Here is a 27,650-nt window from a genome sequence, read left to right as displayed (position 1 = left end):
ATGCACGGTAACTTTGTTTATAATGAGTGCACACTGCAGTTACGTCTAGCTCTTTTTTTTTTTTATCGTTCTTCGGCTGGAAAAAAAAATTTCTGAAAGCAATTCCAACAATAATTTTCTTCTGTGTCATTATAGTTACAGCTATTTTTTGGACTTCTCATAGAATTAGACTGATTATTAAAACTATAGTTTCATCATCCATGGTGTGAACATGCCTTTAGTGTATTTTTTTCATGAGTATAAAGCACTGATTAAACGGACATTGTAAACTAATTTAGGGGCCATTAACATAATGTGTTTGTGTATTCTGTGTAAAAGCAAGGTGTAGGTCAGTGGACTGGAATAATATGTAAGGTCTAGAGATGTGTTTTTGCAATGCAATTTTAGTACAGTGTTTAGTATATCACTGAATCTATCCCAAGACCAGAATATATTGCATTTTGTTTTTCATCATTAATTTTGCTTCTAAATTCTCATTTCCTGCTGTAGATTTTGGCTCGCTTTTTGACCTGGAGCATGACCTTCCAGATGAGCTGATCAGTTCCTCCGAGCTGAGTCTAGCAAATGGAGGGGACCTTGGCCAGTTGCACGGCAATTTGGGTAGTGGGGGCGGAGCCATTGGAGGAGTTGTGTCCAGTGGCCAGGATGCAGCGGCCAAACACAAGCAGCTCTCAGAACTCCTCCGGCATGGATTCGCATCTGCAGCACAGCAGCAGGGTGCGATGGGTAGCCCAGCAGGAGCCTCAATGGGGCTATTTGGGAGTATGAAGGCTTCTCCAGGTACTCAGGGCATGGGCCCGCAAGGGCAGCAGCATCTTTCCCCGCAGCAGGCCACGCTTATGCAACAACAGCAGATGGCAGGGATGGTGGGCAACATGAACAGGAATATGCTCGGACCTCAGAAAGGCAATGGACAGCAACAGCCAGGAGGACCCACGCCTCAGCAGCAAAGCATGCTGGGAGCGCAGATGTTGAACGGATCGCCCAGAATAGGACAGCACAATCCGGGCATGGGCAGCAGCAGTAACTTGTTAGCAGAGGCTCTTCAGCAGCAGCAGACAGTAGGAGGTCAGGGTGGACTGAGGGCACAGCAGCCTGGAGCAATGAACAAGGTAAATGTCAGATTTTGTGTTACGTTTCAGTATTGGACCGATACATTCAAGATGATAAATTAAAGCCAAATGACGACAGCTTTTTGGGGCAATAATCCCTCCCTTCCAGCGACCTGTTAGTCACATGAGATTGCAGCAATTAGCAAATAACATTAATCCAATCAATTCCAGATGGACAAAATCAAGCCTCTAGTCTGCCTACATTTTTTCCTGTTTGTGTTTTACCCTGATATACGTTACAATAGAGAAGAAAGATGATCACTACTGTTTTATGCCAACTTTAATTTTAAAAGTGGCTTTCTCATTTGAAGCACATGGCAATCTGGACTGGAAAGGTGAGTGTTTTTCCCACAGAATGTAGATTAGTACTTAATAATAGTCAATTCTTTATAATCAGCTTTAAAGGGGTCATATGATGTTGCTAAAAAGAACATTATTTTGTGTAATGAAATGTGGTTATGCGGTTTAAGGTAAAAAAAACACATTATTTTCCACATACTGTACATTATTGTTAGGGGTGCTCCGATCAGGATTTTTGAGGCCGATCACAGAAAACAGTATCTGCCGATACCGATTTTTTTAAAGCCTTCTTTTTATCATTTATAACTATTTATAGTGATACTTCAATCAGGATTTTCAGACATTTATTGAAGGCCTAAATTTCATTTTTGAAAATGGGGGGGAATTCCCCTCTTAGTTGACTCTTGTGAGAGGGGAAGCAGCACGGACTGTGCTTTCACACAGGAGTCCGCTACTGATCCGTGGCTGTTTATCACAAACACAACATTTATCCATTATTTTGATTTCAAATCCAAACACCGTCATTGAAAATGCTTTTTCAGCATTGCAATTATTTTTTTACACAGTACAGTAATTCAATCTTTCACAGACATGTTTAAACACAATAAATATAAGCAACACATCATTCAATGCTTTTTACTTTTGCATTTAATTGTAGATTTATATATTAAGTTGCTCAAGCAAGTGGCAAAACATTTAAACTACTTTTCTTACGTTATCACAAACTTACCATTGACCGAAATAGTCAGCTCTACTGCCTTTCCTTTTGCATTGAAATCTTTATTACAAGCAATCCTGCAGTTCATAAAGAACTTTGTTTTCCTACCTCCACGAGTGCCGTCTATTATTGCCTTGCTTATCTAAAAGTGCTCTTTGCCTTTAAACCTAGCCAAAAAGCCATATGTGTTGACTGTGAAACACAGGAGACTTTAATAATATGCATTTATTGTGTAATTACTAAATTTTTGTGTCAATCCATATTTACTGCAAACAATGCGCTGTTACTTTAATTCAGTGCTTGCAGCGCAGCAATATACTCGGACGGTGCGGAAACTATCTCTGCACTGCTGCAGACGCACCGCTCCTGAACGCACTGCCGGACCACAACCGTGTGCAGTGTGAACACTTTAATCCATTAACATGAGCGTGGAAAAAATACGCACCACATACGCACTGCAAACGGAGTAATGTGAACCTGGCGCAGTGATTCACTCACGCTGTTTGTGAAATTACGTCTCACACAAGGTTTTCAAATTACTTTATAAGTTATTTAATGAAGAAATATGAAGGTGAGCACCTCACTTTAAGCTTTATAATTATTTCACCCTGTGCCCGACAGAGACTGAGACGGTGCCGCTGGATGTCATGCCAAAACTCTCTCACGGCAGCGTCATCAGCTTGAGATCGTTTTTTTGAGATCTGCCTTTTTAGAGACCGCCGATCAAACATCCCAACGTGATTATCGGCCGATAGTGATCGGTAGCCGATCAATCGAAGCACCCCTAGAAAATATATATTTCAATACTGTCTCTCACAGTTATATCGTTGGGTAATTATAATGTATATAAAATGCGGGCATCAAGGAGCCTCTATTAATATGCGGGGCATTGAAACCGCTTTCGAATGCACGATCGCTTTTTACTTTCACTTTTGAGATTTGCGATCGCACGTGATCTGTGTAAACTACAGAGGCAGTACTTACCACACATTTTACAAGATCAGATGCTTGTCAGTGGTGCTCAGGATCTGTAAATCATTCGCCATCATCCTCAGTCATCTCTTGTTTATGTGGTAAGCAGGGGCGTGTCTACATATGTGGTGGCCAGGGGTGGGACCGGCCCCCCCGGAAACTGGCTGGCCCCCCCCCGGGCCCCCCCCCCCCCCCCAACCAACCAGATATCTTGCGATAGGCTTGTTTTTAGTAAATTTCTAACTGCATCTGGCAGTGGCGGATCCTGTGTAGGCAGCTAGGGCCGCTTTCTTCTCTTCTTTATGCTTAATTTTAAGCTTTTTCTATAGCGTGATCTTAATGACAAATGTCGAGAGCGCATAATGTTACGTGATCCATGTAATGCTTGAGCAAGCGGATTTCCTTCACTCATACAAAACTGGACGTGTGCTTTTAAATATACATAATTTTTTTTTTTTTTTTTTATGAATTGGCTCTGCTCTCGCTCAGATATTGCGTGTACATGCACAAACGTTGTCCTCGCATCACTGAAGACCAGAAGAGCTTTTTTTATTTCTAATTCAGGTGAAGAGTAGCCTAGGCCTTTCTTACTAAATGGAAGCAAACTGGTTATAGTCAGCATTCTCTAGTTATTTAATTATTTAATACTTATTTTAGTTAAGTGCTTAAATTGTAAATAGTGGTCGACCGATATTGGTTTTTTGACAGCCGATGCCGATATCTTAGAGAGCAGGGTGGCCGATTATAAAGCCGATATATACAAGTATATTTTTTTATTTTAATTAATGTTTCAGAAACTTGAAATAATTTGAAAATGAATTATATTAAAAATAAATGTGTAAAATAAACATACTTATACTTTAGATGACAACTTCCTGATTCTATAATTCTATTACAGTATTTTTCACAAATAAAGAAATATTTTAAAATATATAAACAAAAAGAAAGTAAACACTGTAACCAACAGGGCACTCGGTAATCTGGGAAGTTTGTGTGCTTTGGGAGTCATATTTTTTCAACTAAAGCCAAGGTAGCACTCAGGCAGCACGCAGTAAAAATGACATGAATATGACAGTGTGCAAATGCATAAATCAGCATAGTTTGAAATAACGAGTTTAAAGTTGATCGCATCTCCAGTGAAGCCGAACTCTCCTCCTGTCCGGATTCAATTCGCACAGATCGACTGTCACGCAGAGCACACACGATCAGGCAATATACAAATGCACACTTCACAAGATATCACAGCTGGATTTGACTAAGTCTGCAAGGTTTGTGAAATTAAATGTTCATTAGTCATTTAAAGGTTTGTTTAAATGATATGCGTATTTGCTGAATGCTGACGGCAAACGAGAAAGTATTATGTCTGCCTTTCTGTTACTAATAATATAAAAGCAGTCGTTATAATACTTTTTGTATACCTTTTAATTCATTTGTTCAACAGTTCTATCTGATTATTAGACAGACTTCTATCTGTATTAGGCAGAACTGTTAAACGACGACAACAAATAATGAAGAGGGAGAATGTGAGCACTGTGTGCCCTGGTGCTGCTGTTCTCAGCGCATTCAATATAAAAGTCCAGGTCAAACGCATCGGCCAGGCAGAACAACTTATCGGCCGATGTCGATATTTGAAAAATGCCAAATATCAGCCGATATACCGGCCTTGGTGATATATTGGTCGACCACTAATTGTAAATATGCATTTATTAAATTAATTTATTTAGTGCATTTGTATTTTGTTGTTTTTGTAGGCTATACAAAAAAACGTACCAACCAGAAATATTCACTGAGGGTGCTCTAGTCTTAATGCACATGTTCACATATTTTGTCCCATCTATTGCTATGGTTATCATTATGTCACTCACTACTACTTTGAGAGAGAATCCAGCATAAATATGCGGATGTCATTCCCGAAACTTTGCAACCTGTGTGTGGCCGAAAAACAAAGTTCTACATTTTAAATGGATTATTGCCTAGAAAGCTTGCAAAGAGCGCTCCTTTTTTAACCACTAAAAAACTGTCACTCTTTGTTCATCGCGATCTCACAAAGTTCTGTTGTGACCAATAAATCTCACACTGCACATTTAATATATTATTAACATTGTCGTGTATACACTCTGTATGTGATAATGAAAGGGTTCGATTGTGATCAGCACAGAACAAAAACTGGTGTGTGTCGCAGCCTTTAGGTAAACCAGCATACATTCATGAGGATGATGAAAGTGTTTTAACTTGAGTAAAGCCTTGAAGTCCCCCGGCCACCCTATTTTAAGGCAGTGCCCCAGCCTGGGACCCCCATTTAAAATGCTCTAGAAACGCCTCTGGTGGTAAGTGAAATCTTATATACTGTAATGTAACAGGCTACCGCTAGCAAGCAGCTAACCATGTCCCTTTAGTGGTTCGCGTTATTTTATTAGAACGCGCGTTATTTGTTTTCCGTGCCTTTCTGAATACAGACACCAACCCATCCCTGCACATCACATCCCCTGCACAGCCTGGAACATAACATTTATTTCCATGATCTGCCATTTTCGCTATTATCCTCGTTTCTTCGCAATACCTGCAGAACTTCTGATGATTTGACTGTGCAGGTTCGGCTGGTGACTCGCATAGAACATGGGTGGGTATATGCAAATGTAGGGGGCGTAACTATTAGTGATCCTGACTGTAACATCACAGTCGGTGTTATGTTCTGATTCGACTATTTTTCAGTGGTCTTTTGCATGCACGAGATTTACATAAGAAGGAGGAAACAATGGTGTTTGAGGCTCACGGTATGTAATTTCCATGTACAGAACTGTTATTATTCAACTATGCCAAGGTAAATACAGTTTTCCATTCTATGGCACCTTTAAATTAAAGGACGAAATCATGGATGAAAATTTGTTTGATATTCCTTAAGTAATGTTTTAATAAGCTGTATTATTATTACTTTGAGAAGTACATGTTACTGTATGTAGTACAGTAATATATTTGTCATAATTTCATTGAATTTAACCAAACATTTAGTTTGGGGTTTCTAGTGAAGACCTTTTGAGTTGCTACAGTGCCTTTCGAATGTATTCATACCCCTTCATTTTTTTCACATTTTGTTTTGTTGCTGCCTTATGTTAAACTGCTTTAAATTAGTTTTTTCCACAACAATCTACACTCCATACACCATAATTGTCAAGCAAAAAAACTGTTTTTTAACATCTTTGCAAATTTATTAAATATAAAAAACTAAAATGATTCCATTGCATAAGTATTCCAGTATCTGGGACAGTTGAAATTTAGCTCGGGAGCATTAATATTGCTTGTAGATATTACTACACTTCAAGTGAAGTTAACCTGTGGCAAATTCAATTGAATGGGTATGATTTGGAAAGGCACACATGTTTTAATAAAAGGTCTAACAGCTGATAATGCATATCAGAGCAAAAACCAAGCCCTGAGGTCAAAAGAACTGCCTGTAGAGCTCAGAAACTGGTTTGCGTCAAGCCACACATCTGTGGAAGAGTTCAGAAAAAAATTCTGCTTCTTTGAAGGGTCACAGAAGCATGTAGTCTATGTTACCCTTAATGGAAGAAGTTTGAAACAACCAGGACTATTCCTAGAGCTGGCTAAACTGAGCAAATGATGGAGAAGGGCTTTGGTTAGCATGGTGACCAAGAACCTGATGGTCACTCTAGTTGAGCTCCATGATCATATGTGGAGATAGGAGAAATCTACACTTGGAATTTACAAAAAAGCACCTAAAGGACCCTCAGACTGTAAGATTCTCTGGTCTGATGAACCTCAATTCCAAGCATCATGTTTGAAGGCTACCAGCTCCACTCATCACCTGCAGAGTACCATCCCAAAAGTAAAGTGTGCTGGTAGCAGCCTCATGCTGTGGGACTGTTTTTCAGCAGCAGGGACTGAGGGAATTGTTAGAGTAGAAGAAACGCTCCGTGCGGCAAGATATAGAGAAGAGCCTTAATGAAAACCCAGTCCAGAGCATTCAGAACCTCAGACTGGGCAGAAGGTTCACCTGACCCTAAGCGCACAGCAAGAGGGGCTTATAGACAACTGTGTGAATGTCCTTGAGTGGCCCAGCCAGAGCCTGGGATTGAACCCAATCAAATATTTCTGAAGAAACCTGAAAATGTGCATCTGCCCCCATCCAACCTGACAGAGCTTGAGAGGTGAACAGGTGAGGAGAAGAATGGCAGATAATTGCAAAATGCTGATGAGCAAAGCTTGTCGCATCAAACAAAAAAGGACTTGAGCCTGTTAAGGTGCTTCAGCCAAATATTTAGTTATGCAATGTACTTATTTCAGTTTTTTTTTTTTTAATACATTTACGAAAGTTGTGACAATTCTGTTTTTGCTTTGTCAGTATGGTGTATGGAGTGTAGATTGATGTGGAAAAAAAGTAATTTAAAGAAGTTTATCATAAGGCAGCAAAAAAAAGTAAAAAAAAAAGAAGGGTTATGAATACTTTCGCAAGGCACTGTATGTATGTATTCTAAGTATCTGACGATAGTTTTATCAAATGAAATGTTGAAATGCTCATAAAATGAATTTGCAGTGCCGCTCTTGAGATCAAGTTTGAGGCAGATGCTGAAAACACCACTAGTCTACCATCACGCATGCTTCAGTGTGGACTCAACTGTGCTGACACAGACACTAGCCCATATTGCAGTTTGATTAAACGTACAGTCCTCCTTTGATGTATTCATCCAAATTTTGACCTTGATGTACAGTAAATTCCCTTTTTATGACTGGATTCCAAGATTTTGTCCACATTGTGGATATAATAGAAGCATTCTCATCTCTCTCTGTCTGTTTGTTGCAGATGGGGATGAATGCAGGTTCAGGCCCCTATGGAGGCCCATATGGTCAGCCTGCCAGTCAGAGTCTGGGTGTTGCAGGGCTGGCTTCTCAGCTCCAGAACAAACCAGGTCTCCCCAACAGTCCGGCCCAGTTTAACCTCGACAAGAAGCCTGTGCAGGGCTTACCTGGCATGGTTTGTATTCAGTCATATAGATTTTAGACTCATTTGAATGAAATCAACAAAATATCTTAATGTCTGTTATTTTGTGATTTTCACAGCAGGCTTCCCAGCCTTCCCCAGTGGGTGCTGCCGGAGGTGCAGGAGTAGCCGGCATGGTGTCTAATGCCCAAGGAACTCTCGGGCCCGGATCAGCTCCATCAGCCGTGTCTGCAACAGCGGTGGGAGGAGTTCCTCCAGCGGCCGACCCAGAAAAGCGCAAACTCATACAGCAGCAGCTGGTGCTTTTGCTCCATGCCCACAAGTGCCAGCGGAGGGAGCAGGCCAATGGGGAAGTACGTCAGTGTAGCCTGCCCCATTGTCGCACCATGAAGAACGTCCTCAACCACATGACGCACTGCCAGGCTGGCAAATCTTGCCAAGGTGAGTGTATAAACTGTACAGAACTGAAACTTTAGGGCCTTTCGCACCGCAGGAACCTTTTCATAGTACCAGAACTAATTGTGGAGCTACCCACTTTTCGGCGTGTTCGCACCGCTGGAACTGGGAGCGATTTTAGTACCGGACTGCCTTTTTCGAGAACCAAATTAGCTCCTACTCCGGAGCAGGGTCTAACCAGCACAACTGGTACTACCCGTGACGTAAGTAGACATTGATTGGCCAAACACGTATGAAAACGCCCTCACCCGCCATGATTTAAAACGCTGTGTAAACATACTGTAAACATTGTGTCAACTTATTTCGCAAGTATGGAGAACAGCGATAGATGGATGGACGCTGAAGTGCAGGCACTTGTAGCAAATGTAGCACTGCCAGTTGTCGTTGGAGATTCTTAGTCCTCCTTTCCGTTCTTTCAATCGCTTTACGTATACGTCGACTTTCCATGTCCATTATTGTGAAACCCGCGAGACACAACAAAAACAGCTCCGATCACAGCGTCCTCCATCCTCCTGTTGTTAATGTTGTTGTTGTTTGTTTCTGTTGAACGCCGCGCACAAATGACGTCGCTGTCGACTGGCTTACGTCACTTCTTAGTAAACATTGTCGGTGCGAATGCAACCCTTTAAATGGTACTGGGAAATAGTTTGCGCAAAATCGTCCCAGTACTTTAGTACCGTACATTTAGTTCTGGAACTAAAGCGGTGCGAAAGGGCCTATTGTGGCACTTTTGGTTCTGTTGTTCAGCAGTTCTGCCTATTTATACAACATGGCACTATTACTAATATTAGATTTGTGTTTTTATTGCTTTCTAGTGGCGCACTGTGCCTCATCCAGACAGATAATCTCTCACTGGAAGAACTGCACGCGGCATGACTGTCCTGTATGTCTACCACTGAAAAACGCAGGGGACAAGAGGAATCAACAGAGTGAGTGTGTGTATTAATACAAAACTTGCTGTTTCATACATTTCAAGTTACTTTGTAACCTTGTGATGTTTTTGCTGTTAGTATTTTCATTGTCTTCAGTGTTGCAAAATTGGATATTTCAACAATTGCATTACTATTTTCAGATTCCGATTTTGATGGAAACTGTCATTTATTTTGATTTATTTCTGCTTTTTGTCTCCAAATGATTTCAGCTCTCCTAGGCACTGGGGGTGTGGGATTAAGTTCTTCTCTGGGTAATGTAACTGGTGGTCCACCCAGTGCCCCCCATCTCAATACCCCAGGGCAGATAGACCCCAGCTCCATCGAGAGGGCTTACGCAGCACTGGGCCTCACATACCAGGGAAATCAGGCTTCCCCTCAGCCTGTCCAACAAACACAACGGGCAATAAACACAATGGGTAATGACGAACAGAGACTTCAAATTTTATTTGAACAATACTTTCCAGTATTTTTTTGTTTTTGTACACTGCCATTTAGAAGTTTGGGGTCAGTAAGGCGTGTGTGTGTGTGTTTTATTTTTTATTTTTAAGAAATGAATACCTTTATTCAACAAGGATGTGTTAAACTGATCAAAAGTTATAGACTTATTAAAAAAATTCCTTAAATTATTTCAGTTACCACAAAAATATAAATTTGCCATCACGGGAATAAATTACATTTTAAAATATATTAAAATAAAAATATTCTTTTAAGTTGTAATAGTTGCTACTATATTATTATTTTTTTAAATGCATTTTTGATCAAATAAATGCAGCCTTCATGAGCACAAAAATCTTCATTAGACTTTGCAATGAAGTTTTGCAGTGGTACCTCTTCTCATGATCTTTCTTGTTATAGGAACAAATCCCATGGGAGTAAACGGAGCAGTGGGTGGTCAGTCTCAGAATCAGCAAGCTAACCTTCTCCAGGATACAATGTTACATCTGAACATGAACTCGCAGAGGTAAACAACCCTTGGGTTCATCTTGTGTAACTAGTCGCCATTCACTTCTCCGCATTCAGATGGTCTTAAAATTTCACAGTACCACTAATCTGCAGCAGCAGGTGTCTGTCAGTTTGATAAGTTCATATATAAACATAAAGTGGTCCTCATTTGTTTTTGCTCCCCTTTCCCCAGTCTGATGAATGACAATGCTGTGGGCGGTCTGGGGTCTATGCCTATGGCCAACCCAGCTGCCAGTGGTAGCATGAGGAAGAGCTGGCACGAGGACATCACCCAGGATCTACGCAACCACCTGGTGCACAAACTGTAAGTTGTACACTGCCTGAAGAAGTTACATCAACATTTTTTTAATTAGTTGCATTTTGTAGTGGAAGAACATTATCTTAAGTTATAATCTTCAGATATTGAAATGAAAAATCTTATATAATGTTTTTTATATTGATGTGAGTTGGTTGTCAATTGTTGTTTTTAGGGATGTAACGATTCACTCAACTCACGATTTTGATTTCACGATTCGATTTTAATTCACACTTTATTATTTTTTTTTACAAAATGAGTTTCAAGACAAATTATAAACTAAATGAATCCTTTTATTATTGCTTGGACAAAATGCTGCACATTTCTTTGTGAAATTGAAATATAACACTATAATAATATACTAATATAGCACTTATTTTTGATTGCTTCTATTGTCCTCATTAGTAAGTCGCTTTGGATAAAAGCGTCTGCTAAATAACAAAATGTATATAAAGATGTAAATAACAAAACTAAATTGACATTTTAAAACAAGCCCCAAATCAAAGAAATAAGTAACACAAATAAAATAAATATCTTCATATAAACAAAAAATTGAAATATAACACTATAATAATATACTAATATAGCACTTATTTTTGATTGCTTCTATTGTCCTCATTAGTAAGTCGCTTTGGATAAAAGCGTCTGCTAAATAACAAAATGTATATAAAGATGTAAATAACAAAACTAAATTGACATTTTAAAACAAGCCCCAAATCAAAGAAATAAGTAACACAAATAAAATAAATATCTTCATATAAACAAAATAAGGCTTTGTCTCTTTAAGGCTTTCCATGTTGCTTTCCATGATGTTCCTGTGGCTCAGTGGTAGAGCACTGGGTTCGATTCCCAGGGAACACACATACTGGTAAAAAATGAATAGCCTGAATGCACTGTAAGTCGCTTAAGCATCTGCTAAATGCATAAATTAAATTAAATGAATTAATCTAAATTAGATTGTATAATTTGAAGCAAAAACAGAATGGTTTGACTTCTGTTTTGTGAAACTACATAAAAAATATCGGCAGACGAGCTGAATGAGACACAGATTCACTCTCTGCCAGCAGGGGGCGCTTAAAGCGTTTCCTTGGTTTCTGCTGTAAACAAAGCAGCGCTGCACTTATGAACTTCAATATGCATTATACAGAGGCAAGATGAAAAGAAAAAATACCATCTAAACTTTTCTAAAGACCGTAACTTCCCTTCAGACATGGATTCTTATAAACTCCTACCCCTAATTGGATCGCAATTTGTTTAGCATTTCAACCAATTTGAATCGTCATATTTGAATCGATTTTCAACCGGCTCGCGGTTAATCGTTACATACCTAGTTGTTTTTCATTACTAGAGTGTTATTACTATTCATTTCTTTTAAAATACATGAATCTTGCCATGAAAATAGCCATAGATGCTGGTATGGCAGTAAAAATAAATAAATCATAGTGGAAGAACAAGTACTTCAATTGCTTCATAATAATAATAATTACCAATAAATAACCAGTGAAAACAAAGGCTTCTGATATTAATTTCCATGCCACTTGCTGCTGTTCTATTTCTTCAGAGTCCAAGCCATTTTTCCCACTCCAGACCCAGCTGCACTGAAGGACCGGCGGATGGAGAATCTAGTGGCCTATGCGCGTAAAGTTGAGGGGGATATGTATGAGTCCGCTAACAGCAGGGTGTGTATATTGTCTTTGTTGGCTGTTAATGATTTGTGTTTATTGTTGTAATCACTGATTTGTCACTATTTATACATCACACTTTCAGGCGGAGTATTATCACCTGCTGGCGGAGAAGATTTATAAGATCCAGAAGGAACTGGAAGAGAAGCGAAAGACACGGTTACAGAAGCAGGGCATGATGCCCCCCACTGGCCTGCAGCAAGGCCCCACTGGGATTGGTCAGACAGGGCCACCCACAGGACTGCCTCCTAGTGAGTACTCATCCACCAAAATTGTCTCCCTTTGTGACCAGTTAGCTGGTAAATTGTAACTAAAGGCCTACTGGCTCTTAAAAAAGGGACTTTAAATGTGTCCTACCCAAACTATGCCAACAGAACAGAAACCTGCTCTTGCCAAGCAGTTTCATAAGGTCTTTTCATTTTCTTGTTTTGTCCCTCAACCTGTAGATGGCCCTCTCTCGGATCCTTCAGTGGTGCGGCCTACCGGTCCAAACCAGATGATGAACAGGATGCAGAATGCTGCTGGTCTGTATCTCTCTCTCACACTCTCACACTCTCTCTCTCTCTCTCACACACACACACACACACACATCTGGTTAGCTATACGTGTAGGGTCTCTCCATAGGCATAATGCAGTGTTTCCCCTAGGTTTACGGCTTTGGGGGGATTGAATCATCAATCACTGATGATTCAAACGCGAGTTTTGGGCAGTAGAGTAGCAAACTTGTTGTTTGTCATTTCTCCGGTCACGAATGCAGACAGAGTTTTATGTTTACGCGGCGCAATGCAACGCAACGCGTAAAAAGACAGTATAAGTCTTTTATTATGTAATGGGTTTTAATGTTTTTGTCTCGTCGCTCCAGCCGGGACACGGCATCAACAGTATGTGAGGGGCGTAACATTTCCGTCTTACGCTTGAGGTATTCGGCCAATCACAACGCATTGGATAGCTGGCCAATCGGAGCACACCTAGCTTTTTCAGAACGATGAGCTTTGTAAAAATTGACGCGTTTCAAAAAGGCGGGGCATAGAGGAGAAACAATAATGTACAGTATGTGGAAAATAATGTGTTTATTTTCAACACACAAAATAATGTTATTTTTAGCAGCGTCATATGACCCCTTTAAGATATTCTAAATATTTATCTTTATGTATGTGTACACTACTGATCAAAGTTTGGGGTCAGTATTTTTTTTCTTTTTTAAGAAATACATTTATTCAGGAAGTTTATCTTTCATTTCATTTCAATGCATTCATCAAAGAATCCTGAAGAAATATATTTCACGGTTTCCATAAAATATTAAGACTGAAGACTGGTGTGATGGCTGCTAAAAATTCAGCTTTGCCATCACTGGAATAAATTACTTTTTAAAATATGTTTAAAATTGGTTTTATTTGTAATATTTAACAATATTACTGTATTTTACTGTACATATGTTTGTATATATTTATTAATTTTCTCTTCTTCTCTGTGCATTGCAGGCATGAATCCCTTTGGGAACCATATGGGAATGCAGTCCATGGGCCAGAGATCTACACCTCCTCTTCCACTCAGCACACCTCTTAACCAGGTCATTACTGTGACTGGAAGTGTTACTTTTTGTAGTTTTATGGATAAAGTTAGTTTTAAGTGTGTGTACAAAATATTTCTTCTTAATGTTGAATGTTTTGGCTGTTTCAGGGAAGCATGGGCAGTGTGAGGATGCCACAGCCAAATGTTGCACAGATGCAAAATCAGTACATGCAAACTGGACAGTTTCAAGGTTCAAATCCTGCTCTTGGAGCTGGATCTGTTGACATGGCACACCCAGGAAATGACAGCACTGTCACTCAAGTAAGAGAGCATAGATGTTCTCTGAAATGTATTACATTCTTAATGTACAATCCAATTATGAGTCTTTGTCATTTAACATTCTAGAGCTGCAATGCATCATATGTGATACTTGTTCACAACTGCATCATGAATGCATTCTCAGTGTTTGCTCTTTTTTTTATTATTATTTATCAGCAGGGGCAAATGCCTACTTTATCATCTTTACCAATCGGCAGTCCTTTAGCCCAGCCTGGGTCTGCTGGAGGGGCAGGCAGCGGGTCTTCAGTGGGTTCTCTGGGTCCCAACAGCATGAGTGCGGTGCCTCCATCGTCCACCCCAACACAGTCCATCAACCTCCCCCACTGCCCACCCTTCCACCAGAATTCTCCTTCCCCAGCTCATAGCCGCACACCCACGCCCACGCCGGGCTCCCAGACACCCCAGCCTCACACACCCAGCCTACCCCAGTTAGCAACGAGCGGCAGTCAGCAGCAGTTACCTCCGTCCGCTAGTTCTGACAATGCCATGCAGCCTCAGCAGCAGCCATTAGGAGGAACTCCTCCTGCTGTGTCTCATAGTGGCCTCTCTACGCCAAATGCCAGCCAGTATCCCCGCACTCCAGTGAGTACTGCTGTTTGGTATGCAACAAAAATCCTGGGGCCTCATTTTTAAAGTCTTGCCCATTCTCTGAAGTATTCAAAAATGCAGAAAATTTTTTTCCTAATGCATTCCACTTTATAAAATGCAGTCGATCTTAAATTCAAGTACAGTTTATGGTTCAGAAGTATGGCACTCATTATTAAGCTTAAATTGAAAAATATAAATGTACTTCATTATTTACCGGAAAATCATAGATAATTAATTATTTAATTTCAGTGACATTTTCACTGGTGGCCTTAGTTTTGGATCTTTTTATTTTTGACCTTTTTTGTTTTTTTTGTTTCCTGTCTTAAGTTGTCTCATAAGGGTTCTCTACCAGTGGATGGCCAGGCTGCTACCCCTGCCTCCGTCAGCAGTGCGGACACATCATTTCAACAGGGTCCTTCAGACTCCGCAACCACCCTTGAGCCTAAGGTGGCGGTCAAGCAGAAAGTAGAAGAGGATGAGGATGAGGATGAAGATGAAGATGAAGAAGACATGGCAGGAGGAAAAACAGGCAAACAAGAAGACATTAAAGCTGAGGAAAAGCCTGAGGTAAGAAATGGAAATTTTATTTTCATTAAACAAGAATCAAAGTCTGAAGAATATTAATTCTCCCCTCTTTCTTTAAAAATTATTCCATGTGGATCGACTGCTTTCTTTGTAAATTATCAGATACAGAAAGAGGAGCCGGGTGATGGTGTGCCAATGGAGACTTCTTCAGCTGCAGCTGGGGAGGACAAAAAGCCAGAGATAAAGACTAAGCCTAAAGAAGAGGAGGAAGGTTCAGGGTCTACAGCAACCCACAGTTCACCTTCTGGAGTCCCTAACAAAAAGAAAAGTATGATCAGAACCCACCTTTTTATTTTAGCTGCCAAGGTTGTCTGCAGTACAAAACCAACCACTGGAACCTTGGTATTGATGCTCTATACATATAATGTAGGCAACAATTAAATAGACATGCAACATAATTAATAAATCTCACACTTCAACAGATACATTTTACTACTTGACCACAGATGTGTTAGCAATTTGATGCTTTAGGCCTGTTTACATTGAATCTCACCATCAGTAATGACTGAAGTGTTGATTTCAAATATTTTCATGCATGCCACAGGTCAACTGTTGCTGATGTATGGCTAAAATATTCACTGTTGCATCAGAGATTTTAAGAACTGATTTTTTAGTAATCCTGTTTCTTTTACTTGCTTTGTCACCAGTTTTTAAACCAGAGGAGCTGAGGCAGGCCCTGATGCCCACACTGGAGTCTCTTTACCGCCAGGACCCTGAGTCTCTGCCCTTCCGCCAGCCTGTGGACCCTTCACTACTGGGAATACCAGTACGTCTGCTGTCTGGTCACAGCCATCTTAATACAGTGCTGTTTTTTGTTTCTCACAACCATACTATTAAAGGATAATTGACTGATTTTTCAAGCAGTTTTGCATTGTTAAAATGTTAATATTGTATGTACATGAACAAGGTGTACTCTGTCTCTCTGTTACCTGCACCCAGATATCCCCATTTACCAGCAAACATCAGGTTGATGAGGCAAAATAGGCCAGTTTGTGTCATCCAGCAGACTATTGACACCTTTAGGGCTTTTGTTAAAACTACAGATTGAACTTCCGAATTTCTGTATTCTAGCCATGGCCAATCAGATCGACAGAGGGGCGGTGGCAAAATCAAAAGTGTATTATGAAAGTTGAAGTATTTATCCCTTTTCTCTGTTTTCTCTAATCATGTAGCACAGATTTCAAAATTGGCTATTGGCGATTGGAATTTCAAACACATTTTCTAAATGCTGAAAATGAGTATCAAGTTAATTCTCTCCCATGTAGATGGATATTTGTACTAATATTCAACATTTTTGCTTTTTACAAATTGCAGGACTATTTTGACATTGTGAAGAATCCCATGGACTTGTCTACTATCAAACGGAAGCTAGACACGGGACAGTACCAAGAACCGTGGCAATACGTGGATGACATCTGGCTCATGTTCAACAATGCCTGGCTGTACAACCGCAAGACGTCACGAGTCTACAAGTACTGCTCCAAGCTGGCGGAGGTGTTTGAGCAGGAGATCGACCCGGTCATGCAGAGCCTTGGCTACTGTTGTGGGAGAAAGGTAAAATGGAGAGCATAGGAGTGTTTGTACCTGTTGAGGTGGTTCTTGTTCTATAAATCAATACTTTCCTCTTTGTTTGTAGACCGATTCAATAAGAGTTTGGGGCTGATGCGGTAATGGGTGCAATGGTGTAGGCATTGATCTAACCAAATTAGTTTTCTTGTCCGTAGAGTTAGTCATAACATTGGGTTTTGTGTTGTAGCACAGATTCAAGAATATATTGATCTAAAAGATGCCTGAAATGTATCTGTATTTACAAACATTTAAACAGACATTTTCGCCAACATGACACTGGCTAATGCTTTCTTTGTTCTCTCTCACAGTTTGAGTTTTCTCCCCAAACTCTGTGCTGCTATGGGAAGCAGCTATGCACTATACCACGAGATGCTGCTTACTTTAGTTATCAGAACAGGTAAGGAACTTAAAACTGAGGCCAATATCAACAGACACACAAGCATACATATATACTTGAATGACCCATGTTATGATTATTTATTACATATGCATGTGAAACATGTTAAACAGCTTTTTTCCCCACTGTACCTGGCCGCATAAAGTGAACTGACAATTGCACCACAGTTGATAAGAGAGTGTCTTATTATCCCACCTTTTCCACCAATCAGTCCCTTGTAAAATCCTATGTGTGTAAAAAGACCTGGCATTTTAAAGTGTGCTCCTTTTATGCTACATCTAATTTAATAATTACACAATAATTAAACAATATTTATTTATATATGTATTTAAACCTCCAAAAGTCTACTTATATTTTGTCAAGGTTTCTTGAACCAAAAATTGTCATAATTTTTACAAGGCCATTTTCACCATCTCTGTGTTTCTTTAAATTAAATTGTGGTTGTTATGTTAATGTTTTCATAATACATCGATAAAATATATGTAAAAGAGTTGTATTTCTCATGGTTTGACCCCTTTAATGTCTTCTCATGATTTTCAATTATTTCAGTAATTTAATTTCAATAATTGCTTGTAAATCTATACAAAATGTACAACTTTGCTCTTGTACATTGATTAATGCCAGTGTCATGAAAGGAGCAATTCTTATTTTTTTTAAATGACACCTTTAAAATGCCTGTTTGCTTGACTTTGTGGCTGCAGTCTTTTTGTTCATGTTTAATGTGCTCATGTGTCCATAAGTCTCGACACCCTTCGCAATTGATTCTGCTCCTGATTTGCTATAATGATTTTTCCTCATTATACATGTAAATGCTAATCTGTGCTTTGCTTTGGCTTTCTGCTTGTCTCTGTTGTTGTCTCCCTCCTTATTCATCCATTTCTGTCTTGTCTAATGTTTTTCTTTGTCAACCCTTTTCTTCTCCCCTGTACTTTGACGTTTGTTGTGTCTGCTATCGCCTGCTTTCATCTGACCAATCATCTGCACCTAAACCCCTCCCTGCTCAAAACCCCTGCTCAAAAAATCCTGCATCATGATTGGTTCTCTGGCGACGACCCTGTCCTGCGCTCCCCCTTTGGCCTGTCTGCCCTGCCCCGCCTTGTCCTGCACTAATTGGTGGCTACCTCCTCGTTACCTCTCTGTGATTGGCTGTGGTGTTGGCGCATGGTGTAGTTCACCAAAATATGGGCTTCTTGCTGACAGGTATCACTTCTGTGAGAAGTGTTTCAATGAGATCCAGGGTGAGAGTGTGTCCTTGGGAGATGACCCATCCCAACCTCAAACGTAAGCGACTTCTCTTTTCCACTATTTTTAATCAGTGTCTTATTACAGTGTGATCTTTTTCTGCATCAAAAAACAAGTTTGTCGTTTTTTTCTATTGTCTGCAGTATGAGTTCTTGTGATAACAATGGCACATACCAGGAGTTAAAACAGTTTACCTATGGATAAAAATGGACTTTGTAGTAAATCGTTCTATCAGGCTGACAGATATTTTTAGTTGTTAGAGTAATTTAGTATCTGCATTCAGCTACACAAGTAATATGAACAAGCATTTACTCCCATTGACTGTGGTCATAATCTGTCCCTGACCACCTCTGAATGTGGTTTTAGTGATCCAAACACAAACTCATTATGTAGTCAAGTGCCATCCATTTTCTGAACATAGAAAATGCATAGTAATTGCCATGTAAAGGGCCTACAGACTTAATGTAAAAAAAATTAAATTAAACTTATGAATGCAGTCCATAACAATAAATCTCAGTAAACTTGGTTTTGCCCTTTTGAGATTTTGAATCAAGATTTTTCAAGACCATAAATGCACCTTTTGATACTACAGAATAATTTTCTTGTTTTAATAGTGCTACAATTTGCATGTATTTTCAGATCGATCAACAAGGATCAGTTTGAAAAGAAGAAAAATGACATGCTCGACCCTGAGCTGTAGGTTCATATATCCTTAATTCCAGTTTTGTTCTCTCATCAAAATTCTCAGGATTAACACTTTTTTTTTTTTTTTTTTTCCCTCTGTAGATTTGTGGAATGTATGGATTGTAGTCGTAAGATGCATCAGATCTGTGTTTTGCACCATGACACTATATGGCCATCAGGGTGAGTTTGCTGCAAAGAAATTGAATTCAACTGTCAACTGACTCTGCTCTTTGTTTCTAACCCCAAGATTCCTTTTTATTTCCCCTTATTTAGCTTTGTGTGTGATGGCTGTTTGAAGAAGTCCAACAAGACCCGTAAAGAGAACAAATATGCTGCTAAAAGTATGTAATTCCATTTTCTCTAGTTTTTTTCTCTCACTGATAATCCAATTAGTAATGACATTTAAACCTTTTTTTTTTTGACCTTCAGGGCTTCCACAGACCAAACTAGGCCACTACTTGGAAACGCGGATTAATGACTTTGTGAAGCGACATAATCACCCAGAATCTGGTGAAGTCACTATTCGTGTTGTTCATGTCTCTGACAAAGTGGTGGAAGTCAAACCAGGCATGAAGTCTAGGTGAGACAGGATAGATTAAGACCAGACACTCACATTTAATACAACACATTTATCTGCTGGACGTTTCAAGAATAGTTCCTTAAAAACAGTCAGTCATTTATATTCTTGCTGTGAAGCCACATTTGTGTACTCTGATGTATAGTGTAAAGCTATAAAACCGAGGCAGGCCTATAATTTGTAATCATTGTCATCATGGCTTGTTTGTCTGCTTGGATTTTAATGACAATTTTCTTTTCACAGGTTTGTGGATAGTGGAGAGATGGCAGAGTCTTTCCCATACAGAACGAAAGCTTTATTTGCATTTGAGGTTGTTGATGGTGTTGATGTCTGTTTTTTTGGGATGCACGTGCAAGAGTATGGCTCAGATTGTCCACCCCCTAATCAAAGGTCAGGTATATGTAACTGCTTTTTATAATTTGATGGGCCTGTTTTGGTTTCCTTCTAACCCCCCCCCCATCCATCCTTTAGACGGGTTTACATATCCTACCTGGACAGTGTCCACTTCTTTCAGCCACGTTGTCTGAGAACAAGCGTGTACTATGAGATTCTTTTAGGATATCTGGACTATGCCAAAAAACAAGGGTAAGATGAGAACTCCCTATCCTACTGTTTCAGCAGATGTCAGCCACTAACTCATGTACACATGCTTTTTTTGCCTTGTGAAATTCTAACTTAAACCTTTTTGTTTTTTTTTCTTTTAGGTTTACCACGGGACACATCTGGGCCTGCCCTCCTAGTGAAGGAGATGATTACATCTTCCACTGTCACCCTCCAGACCAGAAGATACCCAAGCCGAAGCGGCTGCAGGAGTGGTATAAGAAGATGCTGGATAAATCTGTATCGGAGCGCATTGTGCATGACTACAAGGTACAATTTGGACATTTTGTTATTGAAAAAATGTTTTATTATAAATATTTTTATTTTTCAGCATACAAGAGCGAGATCAAGAAATGTGTTGAAGTCTTGAGTTTTTTTTTTTTTTTTTTTTAAAAGGAAATCTTCAAACAGGCAACAGAGGATCGCCTCACCAGCGCCAAAGAACTGCCCTATTTTGAGGGTGATTTCTGGCCCAATGTGCTTGAAGAGAGTATCAAAGAACTAGAGCAAGAAGAGGAGGAAAGGAAGAGGGAGGAGAACAGCACATCCAATGAGAGTGTTGATGTTAGTCTTTAGGCTCTCGTTTATCTCAGGTTTTGTTCCCCTGTTAAAGTGCTTTTTCACACAGCTGTGAACATTTCTTTTTGTTTCTCCAGACAACAAAAGGTGACAGCAAAAATGCCAAGAAAAAGAACAACAAGAAGACGAGCAAGAACAAGAGCAGCTTAAGCCGAGCCATCAAAAAGAAGCCGGGCATGCCAAATGTGTCCAATGACCTTTCACAGAAACTCTATGCCACAATGGAAAAGCACAAAGAGGTATGAAGAAAACTAAAGCCTGATTCAGTGTCTGTATTATGATTGTCTAATCAAGAAACATCATCAGACTTTTAGTGTTTGTCAAGTTTGGTGGCATCCTGGTCAATATTTTTGTACAACGTTAAAGGGATAGTTCACCCAAAAATGAAAATTTGATGTTTATCTGCTTACCCCCAGGGCATCCAAGATGTAGGTGACTTTGTTTCTTTAGTAGAACACAAACAATGCTTTTTAAAGGGGTCCTATTATTCTCTTTTACAAAGTCTTGATTTTGTTTTGGGGGTGTACTAGAACATGCTCTCATAATAGGTTGTTCGAAAAACATTATTTTTCACATATTTTACATTATTGCAGCACCTCTCTCCCCAGTCTGGCATGAACGGCTCGAATAGTTCCTGTATCAAATGAAGGCCCGCCATCTGAAATACGAAATGTGCTGTGATTGGGTAGCTGGGCCAGTGTGTGTTGTGATTGGCAGCACTCAGCGCCTGGTTGGGAAATGTCATGCCCCTTACCATAGCCGCCTGCGAGCTTCAGTGTAAATATTACGTCAAAATCAAATCAATTTGAGCGCGATTTAAACCCGGATGATTGTAACCACTCTAAGTTCGTCTGCCTTGGGAAAGCTATCGTGTCTCAGACATAGTGATAACACTCGTTGCCTAACGATTCGTTCGTTGTAGTTTTTGAAAAGTGATTTCTGTTAAAGGGGTCATATGATGCGATTTCAAGTTTTCCTTTCTCTTTGGAGTGTTACAAGCTCTTGGTGCATAAAGAAGATCTGTAAAGTTGCAAAGACTAAAGTCTCAAATCCAAAGAGATATTCTTTATAAAAGTTAAGTCAACCACGCCTACCTAAAACGCCTCGTTCTAACACGCCCCCACATATTTCGTCACTATGTGGAAATATTAGCATAATGCCGCCCAAATGTGCACGCAAAGAAAGAAGGCGTGGTTTCAGGAACAGCAGTGTTGATGCAGCCATGTCAGGGAGACGCTGTGTGATTCAGTACGAAAGCAAAAGCACTTTATTTGGCCTTCCGGAATTAGATAGCATGTCAACATATTCTGTTACACCAAATACACAAAATAATTATCTTTAAAATCGCAACCAATGACCCCTTTAAATAAAATATCTCCTTTTGAAGTGGACTGTAACTTTGCAGATCTTTTTTATGCTCAAACAGCAACATTACAAAGTAACTAAAGTTGAAAAAGTGAAAAAGCATAATAGGACCCCTTTAACTCAAACCGTTGCAGTCTGTCAGTCATATAATGGAAGTGAATGGGAATCACGGCTTTAAGAGTCAAAAAAACATACACCAACAAAACCAAATTAAACCCTGCGGCTCGTGACGATATATTGATGTGTAAAGACACGAAACGATCGGTCTGTGCAAGAAACTGCCCAGTATTTATATCGTAGAGATTGTAGATAGTGTCAATGGTCCATTTGAGAGATAGGTGGCAGTAATGCACTTATAAGTCTGCGATCTGCCGTAAAGCAAGAAGCAGCAGAAGACGCGAATGCGCTCAGGACAGATAAACATCAAATTTTCATTTTTGAGTGAACTATCCCTTTAATATATGCCCTGGCATAATGATTTTTTTTATTTCAAAATGTTTCATCCTTGTTAGGTGTTCTTTGTGATCCGACTGATTGCGGCACCCAATTCCAATTCTCTCCTGCCCATTGTTGACCTGGATCCTTTGATAGCGTGTGATTTAATGGATGGTCGTGATGCCTTCTTAACACTTTCACGGGATAAGCACCTGGAGTTTTCTTCATTGCGACGCTCCAAATGGAGCACCATGTGTATGTTGGTGGAACTGCATAACCAGAGCCAGGACCGCTTTGTCTATACCTGCAATGAGTGCAAGCACCATGTTGAAACTCGCTTCCATTGCACTGTTTGTGAGGTGAGGACTATAGAATGGGAGGGGTGGGAAGATGGCACAAGATCACATATTGATGATCCTTATTTTTATTAATTTTATGTGTAAAGCTGAATTTGTAGGGTTTTTTCTCAAGACAGACCCAAATTAAGTCTCTTTTTGCTGTGTCCTCAATTATTAAAAATTTGTACCAGGAAAAACAAGATGTCTGCTCACCCTAGTTATAGTCGTACTTAATGCTGGTAATTAATGTCCTTTCATCCAGTACACTATGTAATGATTATTCTAACTTCTCCTTCACAGGACTATGATCTCTGCATCACTTGCTATAATACAAAAGGTCACAAGCACAAGATGGAAAAACTGGGCTTGGGGTTGGATGATGAAAGCAGCAACCAGGCTCCTTCCTCAATGCAGAATCCTGGAGACTCACGGCGTCTCAGTATTCAGCGGTGCATCCAGTCTCTGGTGCATGCCTGCCAGTGCCGCAATGCCAACTGTTCGCTTCCATCTTGCCAGAAAATGAAACGTGTAATTCAACATACCAAAGGCTGCAAGCGTAAAACCAATGGCGGTTGTCCTATCTGCAAGCAGCTCATCGCACTCTGTTGTTACCATGCAAAACACTGCCAAGAGAATAAGTGCCCTGTGCCATTCTGCCTCAACATCAAGCAGAAACTGCGCCAACAACAGCTCCAGCACAGGCTCCAGCAGGCCCAGATGGTGCGTAGAAGAATGGCCAGCATGCAAAGGACAGGCCAGCAGCTCCCAGGAGGCAATGGTGGGCTGCCATCTCCTGGGAACAATAGTACTTCTGGTCCGAGCACACCAACACCAAGCACTCAACCCCCTACCCCACAGACGCCCACTCAGCAATGTCAGCCTCCAGTGACTCAACCTGGCATTGGAGGTGTTCCATCACAACAGCAACAGCAGTTGGCAGGGATGGCCCATCAATACCAGCAAATGACTAGAAGTGGTGGGATGATCAACTCCCCGCAGCAGCCCCTGATCCCACAGCAGCAGCAACAGCCAACATCAGTTCAGCATCTTCAGCATGCCAACAACCTTCCTCCATATGTGCAAAGACCTCCAGGCTCCTCTCCACTTCCTCAATCAATGGGAAAGCCAGGCATGGTGCCAGGAGGCTTCCCTCAACAGCAACAGTCGAACCTAGGGCAGCCTGTGATGCCGCAACATCAGCCATCTGGCCCCCCACCTGCCGCTGTAGAAATTGCCATGAAGATTCAACGAGTCGCAGAGACTCAACGGCAAATGGCTCAGCAAAAGATACTGCAAAGAAACCAGGCTCCTGGAATGATGCCTCCACATGGCCTTCATCAGGGTCCCCAAACTCAAAGCCAGATGGGCATGAACCTTCCTGGAGCTGCAATGGGTGGGCCTCAGGGAATGCCACCCCAGACACAAGCAGCAGTTGCTCGAACTCACATGGATCAGCAGCAGGGAATGATTACAGCAGGCATGCAGCAGCAGCAGACAGGACCTCAGGCTCAGCTCCCTCAAGTCCAGTTACAGCAGGGCCAGCAAGGAGCACTCCAACTTCAGGTGCTGCAACAGCAGCAGTGGAATGGTCCCGGTATGCCTCCTCAGCAGAGACCTGGGGTTATGAACCAAATGGGTCTGCAAGGAATGGTTGCACCTCAACAACAGCAGCAGCAGACAGTTGGTCCGCAGCAGCAGCAAGGGCTTTCTGGTGTAATGGGTATGATGGGCCAAGGAGGGGCTGCACCTGCAGGTACTGGCCCTGGAAGTCACCCTCAGGCTGCCATACAGGACCTCCTAAGAACCTTAAGGTTACCTAGCTCTCCCCATCAACAACAGCAAGTCCTGAATATACTACGTTCGAACCCTCAGCTCATGGCAACCTTTATCAGGCAACGGGTTCCTAGGTACCTTGGTCGAGGCGGGCCTGGAGCAGGAGGTGCGGGTGTACCAGGAGGACCTGGTGGAGGTCCAGGAATCATTGATGGCCAGCAAATGAATGTAAATCCTGGGACAAATCAAGGAGGTATGCATATGGCACAAGGAACTACCATGCCAATGAATCAGCTTCAGCAACAACAGCAGCAGCAGCAGCAGCAGCAGCAACTTCAACAGCGGTCAATGATGAGTGGAAATTTGCAACAACAACAGCAAATAGCAGCATTGCAGCAGCAGCAACAACAGCAGCAGCAGCAAGGTGTTATGCCCAATCAGGGTGCCAACATATCTAACATCTCCCCCCAGTTCAGAGAAATGATGAGGCGGCATTTGCAGCAGCAGCAGCAGCAGCAACAACATATGGAAAACCATGCTCAGTTCCAGCATTCTCAACCACCCCAGCAGCAGGGTTATCTTGGGCAATCTGGACTGCCCCCACAGCAGCCTGGCCAACCTCAGCCTGGTGGTCTCCAGCAGCAACAGGGAGGTACCCAGCAAAACTACTCTGGGTCTATGTCCCATCAGCAGGTTGCAGCAGCTCTGCAACAAAGGTTGCAACTTCAGATGCAGCAGCAGCAACAACAACAACAACAACAGCAGCAGCAGGGTGCTCTGGCAGGACTCCAGGGTGCTGATGGAGGTCCTGGGGGTGGTGGTCCCCTCCAGCAGCAACAGATGCAGTCGGCTCCAATTGGTTCCCAATCTCAAGTCATGCTTCAGCAAGCTTTGCAGCAACGGCTCCTCCAGCAACAACAACAGTCACACTTAGGAGGAGGATCTCCTTCTCAACACAATCCCATGAGCCCTCAGCAGCCCCAGCAACAGATCTCCCAGTCTCCCCATTTGCAGGGCCAGCAGTTGCCCAATTCTCTAAGCAACCAAGTCCGCTCACCCCAGCCGTCGCCTCGGCCCCAGTCCCAGCCACCAAACTCTAGTCCATCTCCTCGCTTGCATCCCCAGCCTTCACCCCATCGCATCTCGCCGCAGACTCAGATGGGTTCCCCTCACCCAGGTCATCTTCCTCAGCATCACGGTGGCATGGTTGCACACCCACCTCCACAGCAACAACCACAGGCGTCCCAACAGCAGCAACAGGCTAATGCGATGGACCAGGGCTCATTTGGAGGAGACCAGAGTACCATGCTTTCACAGCTAGGTGGGATGGGAGCCTTGCATGGGCAAGGGACAAATGACATGCTGACAAATAACCAAGATATGGGGTCGAATATGAATCACTCATTAGATTTGATGTAATGTTGCAGTGCTCAAAGAACTGTCATGATTGCCAGGGTTTGGTAGCAATTCTAGGTTTTACAAAGGCCGTCATCGATAGTATTATTATTACTATTATTATTATTATTATTTAATATTTTTCTTATGTAATTGAAAAGAACTGAACTTCCTATGGGAGATACTACATGTGCAAGTCAACAAATTAAGTTAAATGAATGGTAAGTTATTGCTGTTAATATATAAATATATATAAATATATTTTTTGCCAATTGTGTTCAAAGGGTTTTGGGTTAAGGGATGGGAAATATTTCCTCTTGGTATATGACCAGAAATATTTTTGGGGTTAAGAAGTCTGCCTTTTTTTTATAGATATTTTAAAAAATTTTAAAAGTGGCATGAAATTAAAAAGCAAAATGGACTATTTTGTTTTCTTTTTCCTTGAAGCAGTCAAGAATGTCATCAGTTTTGGAGAGCATTAGATTTATTCTCACCAGTGTAATGATTATGAAAATGATGGCATTGGTAATAACTGTTATTTATTACTCGGCTCTTTTGGTTGGCTAATAGATATTTTCTTGTTCTTTTGTTTTGGACAGTGTATGGCATATGCGATTTGAACCTACAATTTTTGAAGAGTATATTTTTGTTATTGAGTGAACCTGACTATAAAAGGATGAATTTATTTTCTTATTCTACTTTATTTTTCCTTTTTTAAATTTTATTTCTCTACTTTTTTTTTTGAGGGTTGGATGGGGCTTAAATTAAGTTTTGATAGTGTTTGGGAAACGAGTATGTGTTTTCTGATGGCTTGTTGCATGGGAAATATTTGTCCTATGCATGTCGGAGTTTTCCCACTCTCACCCGTCCCATGAATGTGTTTTGACTATGCCCGTCTTCTCAGTACTGGAACCTGGTGACACTACAGGTGTGTTTAGGACAGTGCAGGGAACTCTACTGAGACTAAATGTTGATGCAGGATTTTGGATTTTGCCAATAATCACCTGGAACTACATCTCTGATTCCAAGTCCTTTTCTTTCCTCTCCCATCTCACCCGCAAGGAATCGTTCTGACTCTTCACACGCATCTTTAGTGTTCTGAACTTTGGGATTTAAGTGATATCCTTCATGTATAAACAAAAACTGAAAATAAATTACTGAAAATGAGTTGTCTTTGTAAAAAAAAAAAAAAAAATTATATATATATGAATGGAGATAAATGGACACGTTTCCTCTTGATTTAAGATCCTTTGAGTTGAACTATGGGCAGCTTAGACATGACCTG

At 40.9% G+C, this 27,650-nt stretch overlaps 1 protein-coding gene across 1 annotated transcript; it reads left to right on the top strand.

Moving 5' to 3' along the window:
- LOC107584175 (histone acetyltransferase p300-like) lies at positions 1-27,051 on the top strand. Its single transcript, XM_016270680.1, has 31 exons — positions 1-7; positions 490-1,112; positions 7,922-8,092; positions 8,179-8,500; positions 9,331-9,444; positions 9,657-9,863; positions 10,303-10,408; positions 10,583-10,714; positions 12,267-12,384; positions 12,473-12,638; positions 12,834-12,911; positions 13,869-13,957; positions 14,068-14,220; positions 14,398-14,820; positions 15,154-15,393; positions 15,514-15,679; positions 16,059-16,177; positions 16,726-16,965; positions 17,289-17,377; positions 18,578-18,658; positions 19,259-19,315; positions 19,406-19,483; positions 19,577-19,644; positions 19,733-19,883; positions 20,124-20,270; positions 20,352-20,465; positions 20,585-20,750; positions 20,877-21,044; positions 21,137-21,298; positions 22,937-23,218; positions 23,498-27,051. The coding sequence occupies exons 1-31, from the start codon at positions 1-3 to the stop codon at positions 26,387-26,389; spliced, it is 7,929 nt and encodes a 2,642-aa protein (XP_016126166.1). The 3' UTR covers positions 26,390-27,051.
- Positions 27,052-27,650: the final 599 nt, after the last annotated feature.

This window comes from Sinocyclocheilus grahami, unplaced genomic scaffold (assembly GCF_001515645.1).
Source record: "Sinocyclocheilus grahami isolate Dianchi unplaced genomic scaffold, SAMN03320097.WGS_v1.1 scaffold57.1, whole genome shotgun sequence".
NCBI classification, from domain to species: Eukaryota; Metazoa; Chordata; class Actinopteri; order Cypriniformes; family Cyprinidae; genus Sinocyclocheilus; species Sinocyclocheilus grahami.
This window is presented reverse-complemented; position numbering and strand designations above follow the sequence as displayed.

Excerpts from the sequence above, each read along its gene's own strand:
- LOC107584175 (XM_016270680.1), top strand. Across the intron at positions 9,445-9,656 it reads GGACAAGAGGAATCAACAGA|CTCTCCTAGGCACTGGGGGT; the intron begins GTGAGTGTGTGT and ends AAATGATTTCAG. Across the intron at positions 16,178-16,725 it reads CTTCACTACTGGGAATACCA|GACTATTTTGACATTGTGAA; the intron begins GTACGTCTGCTG and ends TACAAATTGCAG.